This window comes from Mastomys coucha, unplaced genomic scaffold, assembly GCF_008632895.1.
Source record: "Mastomys coucha isolate ucsf_1 unplaced genomic scaffold, UCSF_Mcou_1 pScaffold23, whole genome shotgun sequence".
Taxonomy (NCBI): Eukaryota; Metazoa; Chordata; class Mammalia; order Rodentia; family Muridae; genus Mastomys; species Mastomys coucha.
In genome coordinates this window covers 53,302,217-53,321,075 of record NW_022196906.1, presented here as the reverse complement: position 1 = coordinate 53,321,075, position 18,859 = coordinate 53,302,217, and the positions used below count along the sequence as shown (strand labels likewise).

Here is an 18,859-nt window from a genome sequence, read left to right as displayed (position 1 = left end):
AAACAAAAAAACTTCCCCTTTCCACATCCTTTTAAGTGGACTGCCACGAAAAAGGTATGATGTTGTAGAAATTTTTAATTCAGACCCAGGATTTCTACCCTGCCTTTGACCATTCAGTTCCCAGATAAAAGACACACACACACAACCTTTATATTTATAATAAGCCTTAAACAGCAGAAATGCTGGGTAGAGATCTACCTTTTATGCTTTTAGAATCCACTTTCCTATCAATAACCCTGAGTTGTTACTAGGTTTCTTATGGGCTGCTCTTAATTCCAGTTGGCCAGCTCTCAGAGCCTGTTTTCTTGAACTCAACTAACACATAGTGAACTCTCCTCCATTCACCTTTTTCTCCCCTCATGGTTCTTCTCAGATCCCAAGCCCATCACAACTGGCATTGCTAAAGTGAAAGGTATTTATGTTAAGTATTGGTATATCTTGCTGAAACGCTCTTCAGGTAGATGTGATTACTTCTCTTACCCACCAATAATAGTGAGGCAGTAGTGGATTCTCCACAACTTTTTATGGTTGTCAAGTTTTATATTCTGTGCAACTGAAACAAGAAAAATAATATATTAGTAAAGTATAAACTTAATGTTTAATATGTGTATACCCATGAAAATATCACCACAGTTGGCATAATTAGATTTATTACTCCTAAGTTGTTTTTTTTTTAAGATTTATTTATTTATTTTATGTATGTGAGTACACCATTGCGCTCTTCAGAGACACTAGAAGAGGGCATCTGATCCTATTATAGGTGGTTGTGAGCCACCATGTGGTTGCTGGGAATTGACAGGACCTCTGAAAGGGCAGTCAGTGCTCTTACCCACTGAGCCATCTCGCCAGCCCAATTTCATTAATTCAAGAGAATTGTATATAGAACATGAAAGATTTAGCAGGCAGTCTTTATATCTAAGTGCACTGTAATTGTCTTCAGACGCACCGGAAGAGGGTGTCATATCTCAATACTGGTGGTTGTGAGCCACCATGTGGTTGCTGGGATTTGAACTCAGGACCTTTGGAAGAGCAGTCAGTGCTCTTACCCACTGAGCCATCTCACCAGTGCCTTAGCAGGCAGTCTTAAGAGATGGTTGTCATCAGGGACGGATCCAAGTTCACTGGGTCCTAGATTGAAAGCTATTTTGAAAACTTTGCTGAAAATTTCAGTACTGAACTGTGAAAGCACCAGCATTGGAGTGCTAATGTAAATGAAAACCATAACCTTCCAAATGGCAGTGAAATGCAGTAGCCACGAAGCTTTGCTGTTGGCCAGCACAGCACTGCTCTCTGTTTGAATTGAGTGCCAAGTCCCAGCATTAGTCAACAGTGGTGGAATTAAGTTTGTTTGTTTGTTTGTTTGTTAGCAAATGAATTTTGGAAGTATAATGTTTGTTTCCATATTAACATTTTATTTGTGTATTTAGCAATTAAAATTACCCTTGTAATGATGGTGGTAATAGAAGGGATAGAAAACTGTTATAGAGAATTTGAAGCTTAATTATCTCTTCAGTAACAAAATACATCTTCCATTGCAATACTTATTTTCTTATGGTAATTGATTCATTTGTTCTCTGGTTATCTGCTTAACTTCCTAACCACAAACATCTGCTCTCACATTATCTTTAATTAGTATGAGTACTAGATAAAGAGTAGTTAAAATCCAGAGAAGGCTTTATTTTTTTGTTTTTATTTTTTAAAATAATTCATGAAAGGGAAAAGTAAATGGTGAACACTGTTTATGATTTTCTTACTGAAAATGCATATTAAAATTATTAACTTAATTTAAAAATCTATTTTGCTTTGTTTTGCAGAATTACTTACTCTATTCTAGGGGGAGGGTTGCCAAATACTAGATATAAGCTCAAGGAATATGTCAGTTCCTTAGAAATGGTACCATCTAAGTTATAAGTACAAGCTTTAAAAGTAGAAAAAAATAGTGTGTTATTATTTATAATTTGAAGAAGAAAGGTTAGGCAAGTTTCTTTTATATTTAAGAAAAATGGAAGGATAAGCCATAACACTTTTTTAAGATTGTTACTTATGGTAGAGACTATGTAGACAGTATAGAAGACCGCCTTATTTGGGTCTATATTGTTTGCGTAGATTTAAGTTTTTCCCACATGACTTCTGAGGGTGGAAAATATACAAATGATTTGAAGTACAAATCAGTCCATATTGAGATGACAGAGTAAAGCCACACACAGATACAGCTTAAGTTGAAAAGTCCCACCCTTACCCTGAGACATCGAGTCTCAGCAGGGCACATCCTCTCCCATTGAGGCCCAACCAGGCAGTCCAGATAGGGGAAGGGGATCCAGTGGCAGACAACAGAATCAGAGACAGCTCCTGCTCTAATTGTTAGGCACCCATATGAGGACCAAACTGCACATCTGCTACAAATGTGTAGGGGTCTAGTTCCAGCCCCTGCATGCTTTTTAGTTTGTGGTTCAGTCTCTGAGTCCCCATGAGCCCAGGTTAGTTGACTCTGTAGGTCTTCTTGTGGTGTCCTTGACCCCTCTGGCTCAGTCAATTCTATTCTCCACTCTTCCACAAGACCCCTCAAGCTCTGCCTGATATTTATCTGTGGGTCTCTGCATCTGCCTTCATCCGCTGCTAGATGAAGCCTCTCAGGAGACATTATGCTAGGTTCTGTCTGCAAGCATAGCAGAGTATCATTAATAGTGTTAGGTGTTGGCTCTTTCACATAATAAGATGGGTCTCAAGTTGGGCCAGTCATTGGTTGGCCATTCCCTCAATCTCTGCTCCATCTTTATCCCTGCACATCTTGTAAGCAGGATAAATTTTGGGTTGAAGGTTTTGTGGATGGGTTGATGTCATCCTCCTTCCACTGAAAGTCCTGCCTGGCCCCATAAATTCCTCTTGGCTTCCCCTGTCCCAAGTCTCTACCTAGTCCCAGAGATGCCCCTCACTGATTTCCATTCTCACTTCCAGCCCTCTCTAAGCCCTCTCCTCCCATACTTGATCCACAAGTCCACTTAATGAAAAGCTACAGGTATCAGTGGCAGCCGAGAGATGGGGAATTAGTTTTCTTCAAGGACAAACTTTTTGATAGGTTATCCATTTCCAAGTGGTCAGCCCTAAACACACGCATATATACAAGCAACACTAAATGGGTTCAGTAATATGTATATACATATGTGAATACATGTGTAACAATTCATACAGAAGAAGAGATGAGTGTGTGCGTGCGTGCTTGCGTTGGTTTTAAACACAGGAGTTAGGAAATGTGATATAAATATAGTATTCATATATGAACGCCTTAGAAAAAAAGTTAAATTTAGGTTAAAGTTTGAATAGCCAGTATTTGGGAGGATAGTCACTATTTTTAAATTTTCATAATTTTATTGTCAGACTTTAGTTTTCTTGAACTTAATCTCATGGCAGATGTAGGTCCATCAATTTACCTGTGAATTAAAAAAATACTTGCCTTTACAGCTGAATAATATTCCATCAGGCAATTAATTTTTAAAGCTACTGTGCTAACATTTTAAATATATAGTTATATGATTTTATAAAGACATGCAAATAACTGAACTCTGGTCTAAAAGTTTGTTGATATGTGAATAGCTTCCTATTTTTATTTTTAATGTTTTTTTTTTATATATTTTAAAGTGCCACCTGAATTCTTGAAACAACCTGCTAACATATATGCTCATGAATCCATGGATATTGTATTTGAATGTGAAGTCACTGGGAAGCCAACTCCAACTGTGAAGTGGGTCAAGAATGGGGATGTAGTTATCCCAAGTGATTACTTTAAAATTGTAGTAAGTATTTTTTCAATGAAGTACATTTATTTTTGAAACCTTCAAGTGTTTTTAAATGTAATAATCAAAAAATATAATAGATATACCAATTTAAATTACTGTAAATGAAGAAATAGAAACATTATAGAAAAAAATACAGAACGTAATTTATTTTTAGCCTGTAGAGAAAGCCTTGCTCATAAGTGTTTTGGTAGTTTGTATGAGATTACATAGCAAATCAGTGGCTGGACTAGGTTTAGAGCCCACCAACAGTCTGGTATTGGGAATGTAGCTATCAGCACTTCATGAGGAATGCAGTGTGTGTATGCACGTGTGTTCTCATTGCCTTCACAGCTGTATTCAGGGAGCAGATATCTCTCTCTTCCTCTTTCTCCCTCTCTCTCCCTTCTCCCTCCCTTTCCTTCCTTCTGTCACTTTCTCCCTTTTTCCTCCCTACTCCCCAGGGTCTCACTGCGTAGTTCTGGCTGTCCTGGAACTCACTATGTAAGCATGGCTGTTCTGGAACTTACAGAAATCCACCTGCCTTTACTTCTTGCGTACTGGGGTTAAAGGCATGTGCCACCATATCCAGCTCTGTCTTGAAGAATGGAAAGATAATCATTTTGAAAAGTTTATAAGATATAACAAACCCTATAAAACTTTATAAATTTATAAAAAATTATCATGCACATACATTTCAAAGTAAGAATGACCCCATGCTAACACTACGAACAAAAAAAAATCCTTTTAGAAAGTGAGTATATCATCACATAGTGCCATTCATTTAATTTGCATGTATTAGTTGAAGGAATTTTCAAAGTAGATACAAGCAAGACATGGTGATATTTGCCTGTAATGCTACCCCTCAGGGAATGAAGGCAGGAGGATAATGAAGGGGCTTGAGGCCAGGCTAGGTTATCATTGAGAAGGTAACAAAACTGTAAATGCAAATTGTGTTAAATGTGAAGCTCTATTGATATCTTAGCGTGTAAAGTACTTGCCATGTAAAAGCATGAAGGCCTAAGGTCTCTCTCAAGGAGAAACCCAAGTAAGGCCTTTAGTTGAAGAGCCACACTATGGAGATAGAGACATGTGGGTCCCAGAGGCACACTCCCAGCTAGCCTAGCCTAACCAGTGATTCTCTCAGATCCCAGTGTAAGAAAAAAAAGTGTTAAATGTATTAAGAATTCTTTGTCAAAATTGCATTTTAATTATATGTAGTAGGTATATAGTAGATATTATTGCCTACTAATATTATCATTTTCTAATATCATACTAACAGGATTATTTAGGTTTTAGTAATAAGTATTAATGGCATACCTTAAGGTCTTTACTCAAAACTTATTAAAAAGCTCAGAAGTAATTATAGTGTTTTAAAGACAGTGTCATTTTATAAATTTGCCATGCAAGTAATTCATTTTTGTGGGAATGTTTCTAAAATTCGTAATGTCATATTAACAAAAGGTAGTTTCTGAGTACTTAACATTAAAAACCAGTCTGTTGTGATTAAATTAGCATTTTATTTTATCATTATGTTTTTTTTATTTTAAAGCAACATTTATGCTAATAACAGTATTTCTTCCTTCTCTTTGAGAACATATCCTTGAGGCTTTAAACTCACATTTATTAATTAAGTCATAAAATTCTATGTGTTTTTCTTCCTTAGAAGGAACATAATCTTCAAGTTCTGGGTCTGGTGAAATCAGACGAAGGGTTCTATCAGTGCATTGCTGAGAATGATGCTGGAAATGCACAGGCTGGAGCTCAGCTGATAATCCTTGAGCACGGTAAGAGGGCCGCAGTGAGCTGCAGGAGCTTGCTAGGTAAAGCCAGCATGTGACACAACTACAAGCAAAAGAACAGTAGTCTAAATTATTTCTGTCACTTACAGTTACTTAGCAGGGCTTAGCATTTAAGAGCACTTTCTCTTTCAGAGGACCACACGGCGGCTCACAACTATCTGTAACTCCAGTTCCAGGAGATCTGATGCCCTCCTCCGATCTCCTTTGGTACCACATGTATTGCACATATATACATTTAGATAAAATATTCATACCCATTTCAGAAAGTCTAGAAAGGGGGGCTGGACAGATGGCTCAGTGGTTAAGACCATTGATTGCTCTTCCAGAGGACCTGGTTTAATTCTTAGCACCCACATGGTAGCTCACATCTGTCTGTAACTCTAGTTCCAGGGCTTCTGACACTCTCATATAGACATAAGTATAGACAAAGCACCAATCAACATAAAAACAATAATAAAATAAAAGTAATTTTTAAAAAGTCCAAAGAAAAGGGAAAAAATAAAATTACTTAGAGATATATTTTCAGAGAACGTTAAAGTTGATATTAAGAAGAAAACTGAAAAAGTCCTATATAAGTAAATGTTTATCAGAACCCATTTGTGTCAATCTCACAAATTTGTTTCTGTGTCATAAGGAAGACTTCTTAATGTTTACTCTGCACTAGTTGTTTTTCCAAGCTAAAATTAGTGTACCTTTTCTTATTATCATAAAAATACCTGTTTATAAAATAAATTCAATCAACATTAAAGAATAGAAAATTAAGAGTCAAATCGGGAAACCATGGTACCACTGTAATTTGATAAAAGAAAGCTTAATATTGTGCAGTTTTTAATTCTTGAGAGTAACAAGTATTTAGCTAGTAGGAAAATACGTCTTGTAAATAGCATTGGCATATATAACAAGCAGCAGTAGCCTCTGGGTAAAGATAGTGTCTGCAGAGAAAGACCTTCACATAAGGCTGAAGTCTGGACATCGGAGAGAATGTGGCTCTGGTTTTCTAGATGACAGAGAAGTTGATACAGTGCTTTGTTGCTGGAACTTCAGATTTACTTTTTAGGTCTGATCTGAGAAGAGTTGCTCATAAGTTGGTGTCTCACCAGAGGCATTTTCTGCAAAAGCACCCAAGTGGTTGTGTGTTGGGGAAAGATGCTGGCTCTCCAAATCTGCACATGAGAGCCAAGAAGGAAGTCCTTGCCTTATGTGACTGATATCTCCAGAGTCTGTGCTGATGTGTGTAATGTGTGTCAGCTGAGAAAAGGGAAAACTATCCTAAAAGCACCTGGCTTCCTTTTTGTTGAGCAGGAAGTAAAACCTGAATTTGAAACTGGGAAGCTTTAATTTGATGGCATACTCTAAATCCTACCTCCTAGGAATGTTGCATAGGAGCACACAGATGTGTATATTGTTTCCTGTTTTCTTGCAACATAACCCATGTACATTTCCCATGCTAACAGTTGACAACACTGTTCATTGTTGAATATAATATATATATATGTACTTTTATATAACTTATTCTCCGATTACATTTAAATTGTCCTTTTTGTCATTTTTCATTTATCACTACTATAAACAGTGTTACACTGAACTTTTTTATGATTAGACTCTCATACTAAATTAGTGTTGTATAACAGATTGGTAAGGGTGATCATTTAGCTACTAAACTTTCTCCTTTTTCTCTTTTCATTTTATTTTGAGCATGTCTTGTGAAGGCATGACAAAAGTAGCATTTTGGGTATCTGTTCCTGAGTCAGGTACAGTAAGGTACTAGTGTAGTTCCAGGGTTTTCTCTGAGAGCTATAGCCTGACCAGAGAAACTGTATGGTGAAGCTGGCATCTATACTGTCTTTTTACTAAAACAGCATATAGGATTTATAGATGCTATTTTTAAAAATATACTTGAAAAAATAAATAAAAATATACTTATTTTATAATGTCATAAAAAGTGTAAAATATCTAAACAACTTTTTTCACCCTGCATTTCTACTGTGATTATACCTTTCTTCCATTTTAGCAACTTTCAAGTTTGTAAAAATAAAGTTTACTTAATTGTGTGCTAGCTGAATGAGTAAAGAAGATCGATTTGTTTGTTTGGCAATGATTTTCTTAGTAAACTTTAGAGATATTTAGTGTCCTGTGTATGTCAGATTAGTGGTGAGTTCACCACCCTTAGCCTATTAAGTGCTGGGGTTCCATTGCACACCACCATGTCTAGCAACAGCAACTCTTAGTTTTAGAGACTCTTAAAATATTTAATTGAACATAAAATGGAATTACTTCTGAATTAAGACATTTTAAATTGTCAGTAAAATTAGTACAGCTTAGTAGGTTGGTGTTGGGGCTACATCCCTGTAACCCTAGTAGCATTTGGACGTCAGAGGTAGGAAGATTCTGAGTTCCAAGCCAGTCTGGGACTTCACAGAGAGAATATATCTCAGTTAGATAGATAGATAGGTGGACGGACACAGATATATTAAAGGTGGTAAAACCTGAGGGAAAATATTGTTAACTTTTCATTGCCTTTTCTTCCTGCTTGTTATATTTAAAAATTACCTTTAATTTTTCTTGTAAGACTGAAATGTAATAAACATAGAAATACACTTTTTAAATGTATATCCTGTCAACGGATCTAATAATTGGCAGTATTTTTTGTTGCAAAAGGGAAGAAGGGCTGATGAAAGGAAGTAGCATGAACTTGTTTACAGTAAAGGAAATTCACACTTTACCAACACATTAAATGACTTCTAGGATATTGTGGCCATGGTAGATAAGAATACATACTGAATGTTATGAGTGATTGTTTTTTCACTTTATTTGACTGAAATATTTGTCAGAAATTCCAATAGTTCTGAGGTTATTGAGTGATAGATGTTCTGGAAAAAGTGACTAAAAGCTTGGCATGATTAAAAGTTGGCCAAGTAGCAAGAAATCATTAGTCAGTAGTGGAATATTTTAAATCTAAAACACTACTTGCAAAGGTTAGTTAGTGTTGATCAAAGGATTAATTCTTATTTATCCCTTTGCTTTTGTATTAGTAAGTATAATTTTAGAGCTGGTATAATTTGACTTAATAGTGCTTCCTGTATCTAGGAATTTTTCTTGTTTTTGATTCTAAGACTCTCACTTTATAACCCAGACAGGCCTGGAAATCACTATAGAGCCTAGGCTGGCCTCAGATTCACGGAACTCTTTCTGCATCACTTTCCTGAGTGCTAGGGTTAGTCAGGTACCACCATACCCTCCTCCAGTCTAGGAACTATCTAAGATTATAGATGTGTCTAATGTCAGTGCTCCCTCTGCGCCTGACTTACCAGTTGGATCAGGTACCAAATTTCTGTGCTTTAATGTCTTCTGTAAAATGAAGGAATTAAATTAGGTGATTACTGGATTTTTTTTTTTAAATCACTTCATATATCCCATGAAACATAATCATTTTTGAAGTATATATTTAATGTCATATGTGACTTTTTAAATTTAATTTTGTTTTTTACTTTAATTTTTTGCATCTTTTTGCCTGTTTTTAACCAATAATCCCTCTTCAGCCAAATGAAAATGAAGTTAAAAGACTAACTTTATGAGGCAAATTTTGAGGTTATTCTTTAAGTAGAAATTTAAAAAAATCTATTTAATATATTTATATCATTTAAATTTGCAAAATAAAACAATATTTTATGACCAGATTGAAAGGCATCTGAATTGTCTGGATAAAACTAACTTTTATTGTTTTAAAAAAGACCTAACATGCCAGGCAGTGGTGGCGCATGCCTGTAATCCCAGCACTTGGGAGGCAGAGGCAGGTGGATTTCTGAGTTCGAGGCCAGCCTGGTCTACAGAGTGAGTTCCAGGATAGCCAGGGCTATACGGAGAAATCCTGTCTCAAAAAACAACAACAACAAAAAAAATCTAACACATGTTCATTGTCGAAAATAAGATCATGTAATTGACTGATAAAAAAGTAAATGTACTGTTACCTCTTCCCTCATCTCACTTTCTAGAGCTAGCCCTTGTTAACAAACTTCACTTATGTAGTTATTCAGTATATTTGTATGGTAAAATCCCATATACCTTACAGAAGTGTGGGTTTGTGCTAAGTGGTAAGGTTGAAATAGCCAGGAAGCAGACATGATCTTTGGCCCTCGTAGAACATTTATCTGTTAGAGAGACATTAAACAACTAAAATATAAACAAAATAATTAAAAGTTTTATGTCTACTTAAAAGAAATTTAAAAATACTTTATGTTGGGGATTGAATGTAGAATCATTCCTCCACAGGCACGTATGTTTGAACACTTGGCCTCAACCAAGGGTCACTCTTTTGAGAACTTGTGCGACTTTGGACGTGGAGCAGGACGGGTGATACAGGGATGTGAGGGGACCATCCTAAGAACCCCCACCACCCAAGCCCTAGCTAGTCCCAGCTGCCATGCCTTTTCTGCATGAAGCTATGAGCTAAAACATCCTCCCTTCTTTAGTTTTACTGTGTATTAATATTTTGTCCCAGTGACAAGAAAAATAGCCAATATACTCTGATAAAGAATTATAGGAAACTACTCACTCAGTAAAATAGTTGCTATGCAAACATGAGAACCAAAATTGAGATCCCTAGCACCCATATAAAAGCTAGGGGTGGAGGTGTGTCCCTGTAATTTCAGTGCCAGAGAAGTTATAACAAGAAATTTCTGGAGTTTACTGGCTAGACAATTCATTTGAGTCAGCAAGCAACAGGTTTACTAAGAGATGCTTTTTCAAAACATAGACGGAAAGTGATAGAAGGTATCAACACTGAAGTCTGAACACACTTGCATATACACCACTGCCACCACCCACACACAGACAGTGGGCATTAGGGAGGTGGGCATGGAGACTCATGACTTTAACCTTAGCACTTGGGAACGGGTGGCACAAAAATTGCTGTAAATTTGAGGCTAGTCAGAACTACACAGTGAGCCTTGTCTCCAAAGGAGGGTGGGACGTCTTTGGACAAATGACTCAGCAGTTAAGAGCACTGGCTGTTCTTCCAGAAGATCTGGATTTTTTTTGGTTTGTTTGTGTGTTTGTTTTTGTTTGGTTTTTTCCAGCACCCACAGGGCAGCTCACAGCCTGTAACTCCAGTCTCAGGGAAATCAGACACCTTCTCTTGCCTCCTTGAGTGCTGCATGTCTGTGGTGCAGACACACACATAGCAAAGTACCTGTGCATTTAAAACAAAGGGGAAAATTTTGAGGATAGAGTGGGAATTACATTAAGTAGACATTTTAAAGACCAGTCCTTATTAAAAAGTACTCAAAAGTATTATTAAAGTACTCAAGGGGAGACCCAAAGGAATTGAAGGAGTTTACATGTTCTTTTATATACACATACATATATTTACATTCATATATAAACTTTTTCATCTACAGAAATGTTTTTATGTGATTTGTACATTTCCTAGTATTTTATGGACATATTGGCATTTACTTATTTATTGCTATAGAACTAAACCTATAAGACAATGAGACATGTTTTTGAGTTTTTCTTAACAGCATATTTTTTTTTAAAGTGCAGCTGAAGAATAATTTACCATTTACCTGAGTGTGATAGTACTACCTTTTAATTACAGCATTTAGGAGACAAAGGCAGTAGAATTGCAAATTCAAGGCCAACCTAAGACACATAGGTTCTCATATAAAAAAAAAAAAAGAATTTAGCATATAGTTCAACAATCTATGAATAATCATTTATCTTGAAACTATAGTTACAAGTACTATAGTAAAGGTTCATATTATTTAAACTGGCATAAATTTGAAAATGACCAAATTAACACAACCAATAAAAGAGAGTGCTTTAAAACATTAAAAAAAAATAGGGGGACCTATGTATGGAAAATATCTTAGGTTTATGATTGCAGTGATGAAACACTTACTTCTCAAAAGTAACTTGGGAAGGAAAGGGTTTATTTCACTCACAGCTTAACTCTACATATTTTACTTCATATAACAGTTCACCATCAAAAGTAGTGAGGGTAGGAACTCACACAGTGCAGGAACCTGGAGGCAGGAGCTGATGCAGAGGCCATTGAGTGTGGCTTTCTGGCTTGCTTCCCATGTCTTGCTTTCTTATAGAACCCAGGACTACCAGCCGAGGGGTGGCCCTATCAACAAAGAGCTGTACCCTCCCCTATCAATAACTAATTAAGAAAATGACCTACAGGCTTCCCTGTAGTCCAGTCTTAATTGACACCTGTTCTTAGTTGAGGCTCCCTCCTCTCTGATGACTCTAGCTTGTGTCAAGGTGAGATAAAAACTAGGCAGTACACTATCCAAGTTACATTATTGAAAAAACAAACTGAGCTGCTTGTGGTTGTGAATAGCTATAATCCAAGCATTCAGAAAATAACAAATTGTAGATTTGGAGGCAGCCAAGTTAAACTACTAGAAATTGTACATGGAATATTTTAATTTACATATAATGGTTTCTACTTAAGAAAATTTTAGTTTTTATTTCTTGAAGCAATGCTATGGGAGATAAAAATGTAGGTTGCATATTTGACAACTGTCTCTAAATATTGGACATTGTAACTTTTTTCATGAATTATTAATCATATACAAATTGTAAACTAAAGTATAATTTATTAAAATATTAAAAGTAAATTTGATTCAGGCCTGATAACACATACATGTAATCAGAGAATTCAGGAGGCTAAAGTAGGATGATTGGCGTAAGTTCCAGGCCAGCTTGGCTACATAGTGAGTTGAAGTCCAGCCTGGGATTGTAAAATCCTGTCTCAAAACCAAACTTTTGTTAAACCAAAAGATTTCTTTTTTTTTTTTTTTTTTTTTTTTTTTTTTTTTTTTTTGGTTTTTTCGAGACAGGGTTTTTCTCTGTAGCCCCAGCTGTCCTGGAACTCACTTTGTAGACCAGGCTGGCCTCGAACTCGGAAATCCGCCTGCCTCTGCCTCCCAAGTGCTGGGATTAAAGGCGTGCGCCACCACCGCCCGGCTAAAAGATTTCTTTTTTAACTGAGTACATGGATAGAGATTCCTAGCTATCTGGCAAAGACCTTACTATGCAGACTGATATGGGAGGTGACGTTGAAAAAAAAAATTAGAATCTAGCTAGAATAAATTTTAGTTTTATTTAAGTGTTTAGTTTTATAGACTTGGAGATTCAGCTAAGTGACTTTTTTTAAAAAAGTATTTAGCATGAAAGAACTGGTACCTAGATTCTCAACTTCAAAATTATGATACAGTAGCAAGTTTTAATGTTTCTAAGACAAAAGCTCATGTGGGCCCCTCCCCTTTCACTTTAATTTCAAAAATCAGACTTTTAAGTCAGTATTATGCTTATACTTAGTGGCAAGGCTGGTCAGCCATCATTTTGGAAACATTGCTGAGCACCAAATAGTCTTGAGATCACTGTGGTTTGCCTCACTCATAATTACCAAAAGTTCCTTCCATGACTCAGGAGTGTCAGAGAATATGTAGTATCCATACATGTGGTCACCCTATGTTAAACCTGATTAGTTCTCACAGTGCCAGTATAGAGCTTTTATCCTAGGAATCTAAATAATTACAGGGTAAGCTCTGCTGAAGGCCAGAGTGCTACTCAACTTCTAAACAAAAAGAACTCATTTCTGTCAGGTTTCTAAGGCAAAGAAGACTTTTTTGACTGAACTTTTTTTAACATTAACTGGACCCAGAAGGTTACCTGGGATTCTGTTGATTAGGGTACATGAAGATGGAAAGAAAGAGGGAATTCAGTTAAATCAAAGTGTAGAAAGATTGAACTTGCACTGGGAGAGTAGCAGGCAGCTCAGCTTTAGAACTCAGAGAAGTGTGAATATAGAAGTGAACATCTCGGGGAGGCATATATATAAGCCAGATTCTTTAGTAGCTACTTATAGATAGCAGTGGGAGGACTGCAGCAGATTTTAGGTACGTGAGGAGGAAACACAATGTATAAGAGGTATACTGACCGGTTTCAAGCAGTAAAACAAGGCGTCTCTGATAATAACTCTGTACCAATTATGTGTGGTATTTAAAGCTTGCAACCATGTAGTAGCAAGAACATTTCTTTGTGTCCACTTACAAAATTTTTACCTGATAATAATCTATTAGACGTTGGATAGGTATCCCTACAAAAGAAGGTAGAACCAGATCTATGATTTATTGAGTTGGTGTAAGGGAGAAGGGCTATATAAATCTAGGATTCTATCCTCATTCTTTCTGGGTTAGGAAGGGTTGTCATCATTGTGCTTGAGCACAATGCATGGTAGTCTTAGATGACTTTGGTAAGGTTGACCTGTAATTAAAGTGTAGTTTGTTTAATTTGAACGTGAATTTCATCTTTACCAAACTCACGGAATTTAAGACTAGAATTTATAAGACTAAGGTAGCAACTTACAGCCTCAGTGATATTTTTGGTATTTAGTAGTTAAATTGAAAAGGCCCCGCAAATGACCTTTCCAGACTCTAAGGTGCACTAAGAAATTTTCAGAAAGCAAACTTAAATTTGAATTTGATGCTATTATTTTGTTATAAAGAAGGAATATGTTATGCAGAGCTAAGATACCAGAAGGATAGTATATATGAATATCATTTAATTGGAAGCTGTATTTAAATGATGCTAAATTATGCAGTAATGTTATAATTGGCAGAATATCATTTGGGTCGGAAAGACATCACTGACAATCTGGATGCTTGCAGATTTGATCTCACACAGTATCAATCTTGGATCGTTGTGGTTTTCATTTTAGATTTAAAGTGTTGGCATTGAGACTATCTCCCAGTTGACACATGCTTATGAAATCACCAGAAATAAGTATAGTAAAATTTGAAATGCAGTTGGAAAGTTTTTTAATATTATTGTATTCAATGCTTCTATTGCCTCAGAAGAACTGTAATGTTGTCTGAATGCTTTAGATGTGTACATTCTCTAAAGCAAGTGCTTTGGTGTAGCATTAATGTCTGAGTCTCTTTATACCTGAGCATATACATTCCAAGCAGAAAAGTAGCTGCGAAGGCTTTTTATCGGGATTCTGGCTTGGTGGTGGGTTTTCCCCTAAGTTTTGGTTTCTCTTCAGCTCATACTCAAAAATTTTAGTTCATTAAAGTAGTCTTGTAAAAGATCTTATTAGGGTTCTTTGAATTCTTTAGCTTTTTATACATAATGAAGAGATTTTTTTAAAAAAATATTGCTAGAATTTGGCTTCTGAAGCTGAATCTTAAAAATGCTAATGTTCTTTCAGATGCAGCATCATGAAAATGTGTTATGATTGGAGTTAATGTAAATCATTAAGCTCATTGAAACAAAAATAAAAAAAAATTTGTTGGTCAAAATAGATAATGAGTAGAAATACCTTTACACGTTTTGTTTTATGTCCTCTGTGGCATTGAGAGCTTATCTGGGAAACAGCAGTTTGATTTAGAATGGAAAGAAAGAGCTGTCCTTTTCTGGGGCTCACCGCTGAGGTAGCTGCGTCATTAGCACCTGACACACCTTTTAACGTGAATATTTTTAATGTCAGGAAAAAGTCAGATGACTTCCTTAATACTGAAACACCCCTCCTGCACATAGAATGGGAGGAGTATTTTATTTTATAACTTCCTTCAATTGTTTATATAAGTCATTTGTTTAAACTAGCAGTCCACTGCAAGAATGCACACATAACAAATAGTAATGATAACCAGAGTATGTCTCTGGGTCATAAGATTACTTCTCAACCAGTGAAAAGTTAATTCTTCAGAGAAATTGCTGTAAGTTGGTGAGTTGGTCCTTAGAATTCTGCACCAAAAGCAAGTACTCAGAATACACAGCTTTGTCTGTGTTAGTGAGTTCGTGGTCAGGTCACATTGTATTTCTTCCCTACACAGCCTCCTGGCTATTTGGCAGCTGTACTAAAGAGCATTGTGTGTATTTAGCAAGTTTTGAATTCCTTCATTTTGGAAGTGTGTTATTCTCTTGTAACCATTGAAACTGGGTACCAAATTCACAAATAGCTTTTAATGATGCATTCCTTCATGAGTCCTCAAGCCTTCATGCTTCTCAGTAAACAATTTCCTTAATTCAAGAAATAACCTTTCATCTTCCAGCTCACCAGAATTTGAAATCTTTTCATAATCTAGTACATACTCAGTTTTTTATGACAGCTCTGTGTGTTTCCTAAATATAATAGTTTATGAATATTAGATCAAACTTGTTAGTTATATTTTCAAATTCTATAGAACTTTGCCCAATTTTTGTCCACCTGCTCTGACTCAAGGACTCTCTAATGAAGTAAACACACAGATGTGCTGAGTTCCTGATCCTGCTGCTTTGTGGGTTCCCAGGCTGTGTTGTCAGTGTAGGATATGTGACTCACCTCCCTGTGGTGACTGCTTCATAAACTCTAAGGCACTATCGGATTCTAAGATGCAACCTTTCAGATGTTAAAATATGAGAAAGTACAACTCACAATCAAGAAAATACAGATTTTTTTTAATAGCAGGAAACACTTGTGTTCTTTTGGTCAGTCATTTTGCCTTCAATTCTGCTTAGTGAGATCAGGATCAGTTTGTTTTCTCTTAATTACATTGTTGCCATATATTTTCTGTATCATTATCAAACTTTGTCATTTTCTCTGATGATTATCCACTTTAGATAGCTTTTTACTTATTTCTGCTATCTTAATTTGTTTCTTTCTGCTTTATTATTCAGCTATTCTTAAAATTGTGACAAATTTAGACAATTTTTTTACCCTCAACACACTTAGGGTTAATCTGATCTTTCCTCTTACCAGATAATAAGAAAAGTCTGTTATATTTTCACTATCTTCTTACTCACAATGCACCTTTCTGTAGACCACATTCTCTAAGCCAGGTTTTTACTTTCTTACGTTTGAAGTATTTTCATTTAAGTGGCTTGATTATATTTTATATAAATATTTCGAGTGTGCAGGAAGTTTTAAGGCAGTGGGCATTTTAACACAGTACTTGGCATTAGCTCCATTCATCCCTTCATTTTGGGTTGCCCCCTCCTTCTCTGGAAACCTGTAGGATTTGGGCCTGTCCTTCCATTGTTATTTCATGCTGGGCTTTGTGCACTTTTCTTTCCTCGTGTACAGTTGACATGTTCCTGCCATTCAACAGTATTTTTAAATGTAAAGATTAGCATTTCTTTAGGTTCTAAAATATTTTATGATGTTCTAGCTTGTTATTGTTGGTCTTTTTGCTTATTCTGTTATCTTCTCTTAGCCCTCTACCTGTTGTCTATTAATGTTCTAGAAAAATATTTAGAATTACCTTCTAATACATTTGTTTTAATTATTTTTATTTTATTTGTTTTAGGATTTTGATTCAGGTTTTTCTTACTGAAATGTTTTTATATAATTTATTCTGATTAATAGTTCTACTTCACCAGCTCTTCCCAGATCCTCTCCACCTCCTCACCTACTTAAATCTATACCCTTTCTCTCCCCCCCCATTAGAAAACAAACAGGCATCTAGAAAAATTATAATAAAATAAGATTAATAACAAACCAGAATAAGACAAAGTAAACAGATTCACAACTGGATAGTGTGCAGAGAATGAGAGACCTTAGACCACTCAGTCGAAGTCAGGAGTCTCCATCAAACCTCTTCCCCAGGGCTCATGAAGCTCTGGGATGAGGAGGCAGAAAGATTGTTAAGAGCCAGTGGGGTTGAAAGACACCAAGAAAACCAGGCCTTCTAGACATAGCAGGACTGATGCACATATGAATTCAGAGAAACTGCAGCAGTATGCACAGGGCCTGCACGGGTCTAGCCATATGGGGTCCCAGTGCTGAGAGGGGAGCCAACACAAACCCCTCTCTGTAATACAGAGCTATCTCTAATCAATAACTGCTTGCATAGAAAAAAATTAGTTTTTTTGACCAAGTCTCATTGGATATTTAAACCATACTTAAGGGAGGCTTCAGGTCCAGCAGTAAATGGTTAACAGAACGAATTCAGTGTTATTTTAGGAGTTTTTTTGTTCTCATAATGGTTTGTCTGTTTTTGTTTTTGTTTTGTTTTTGTTTTAGTTTTTTACCTTATAGGTCTTTTGCTTATATAGTGTGGTTTCTCGTTTTCTTTTTCTAATGGGATTTCTCTCTGTGTGTATATGTTCCTTGTGCTTTTTCTTTAGCTCTTTTTTTTTCCTGAAGTCTACTTCTCCTAAAATTAGCATAGCTAATCAGTATAGGAACTCTGTAGACTTTTTTTAAAAATCGTTTTTGTTTATGGTGCTGGGGATCAAACCCAATGTGTGTATATACTTTAAGAACTGAAGTTTAAACGTGTTAAGTAAACTTGTCCAGGAGTACACATCTATGTGTTGAGCATGTTAACATGCGGTACTGACTTCTATTTTTTTGTCCAGTGCCAGTTTTGTTTTGATTAATGTTAACATGATATATCACTTGTCCATTTTTGTATCATTCCATGCCTGGTAGATCATCCCAATACATTTTTACTATTAATGTTTTAAAGAGATAATTACAGTTTTATATCAGCATGCCTGTAAGCCCAGCACTTGAGAGGCTGAGGCAGGAAGGTTGTGAGTTAAAGAACAGACAGCCTTGGCTGTATAAGAGACTTGTCTCAAAAACCAAAGATAGGTTTGGAGGGAAGGAGGTTTAAGGTTTGGACTGATGTAAAACTAGTGCAACCTGTCACTTCTGTGAGCAAAAGGAGGATACATTCTTTGACTCAGGTGTTCCAAGGATACCATTCCACCTAATTACTCATTGTCTTCTTGCATTCTTTATGGAATGTCTCCTATTTTTTCTCTTTTCTGCTCATTTGAAAAGTAAAACTATCAGATTTGGGGATATAGATTTCTGTTCTTTTGTTTACACCAACCAACCTCTCTCCTCCCTTTTTGCCCCTCCCCCACCCCTCTCTCTCTCTCTTTTCCTCTCTTCCCCACTTCTCTCTTCTTCTCCTCCTCCCTCTCCATGAATAAACAGTTTGTGTAACTACTGCTCATGTCTGTATATACTTTAAGAACTGAAGTTTAAACGTGTTAAGTAAACTTGTCCAGGAGTACACATCTATGTAGCCGTTGAAGCTGGGATGTGACTCTCACCTGTCTAAATCACAGAAAATCAGATGCACTTAGACACTGTGTAATATTGTGGATAGATAGCTTCTACCCAAACTCAAGGTTAAGTTCATGTCCTCATTCATTTTACACATTATTACTTAAATTATTTTGCTATGTTAAGGTGCTTCTCGCCGGGCAATGGTGGCGCACACCTATAATCCCAGCACTTGGGAGGCAGAGGCAGGCGGATTTCTGAGTTCGAGGCCA

The 18,859-nt window shown here is 36.2% G+C and overlaps 1 protein-coding gene across 8 annotated transcripts in view; it reads left to right on the top strand.

The window, feature by feature from the left end:
* Neo1 (neogenin 1) overlaps positions 1–18,859 on the top strand; it is a 159,428-nt gene that overhangs the window by 74,034 nt on the left and 66,535 nt on the right. For all 8 annotated transcript variants that reach the window (XM_031344463.1, XM_031344462.1, XM_031344456.1 and 5 more), the window contains exons 6-7: positions 3,637–3,791; positions 5,437–5,557. In XM_031344463.1, coding sequence (XP_031200323.1) covers positions 3,637–3,791; positions 5,437–5,557 — 276 coding nt within the window. The remainder of the gene's footprint in view (positions 1–3,636; positions 3,792–5,436; positions 5,558–18,859) is intronic.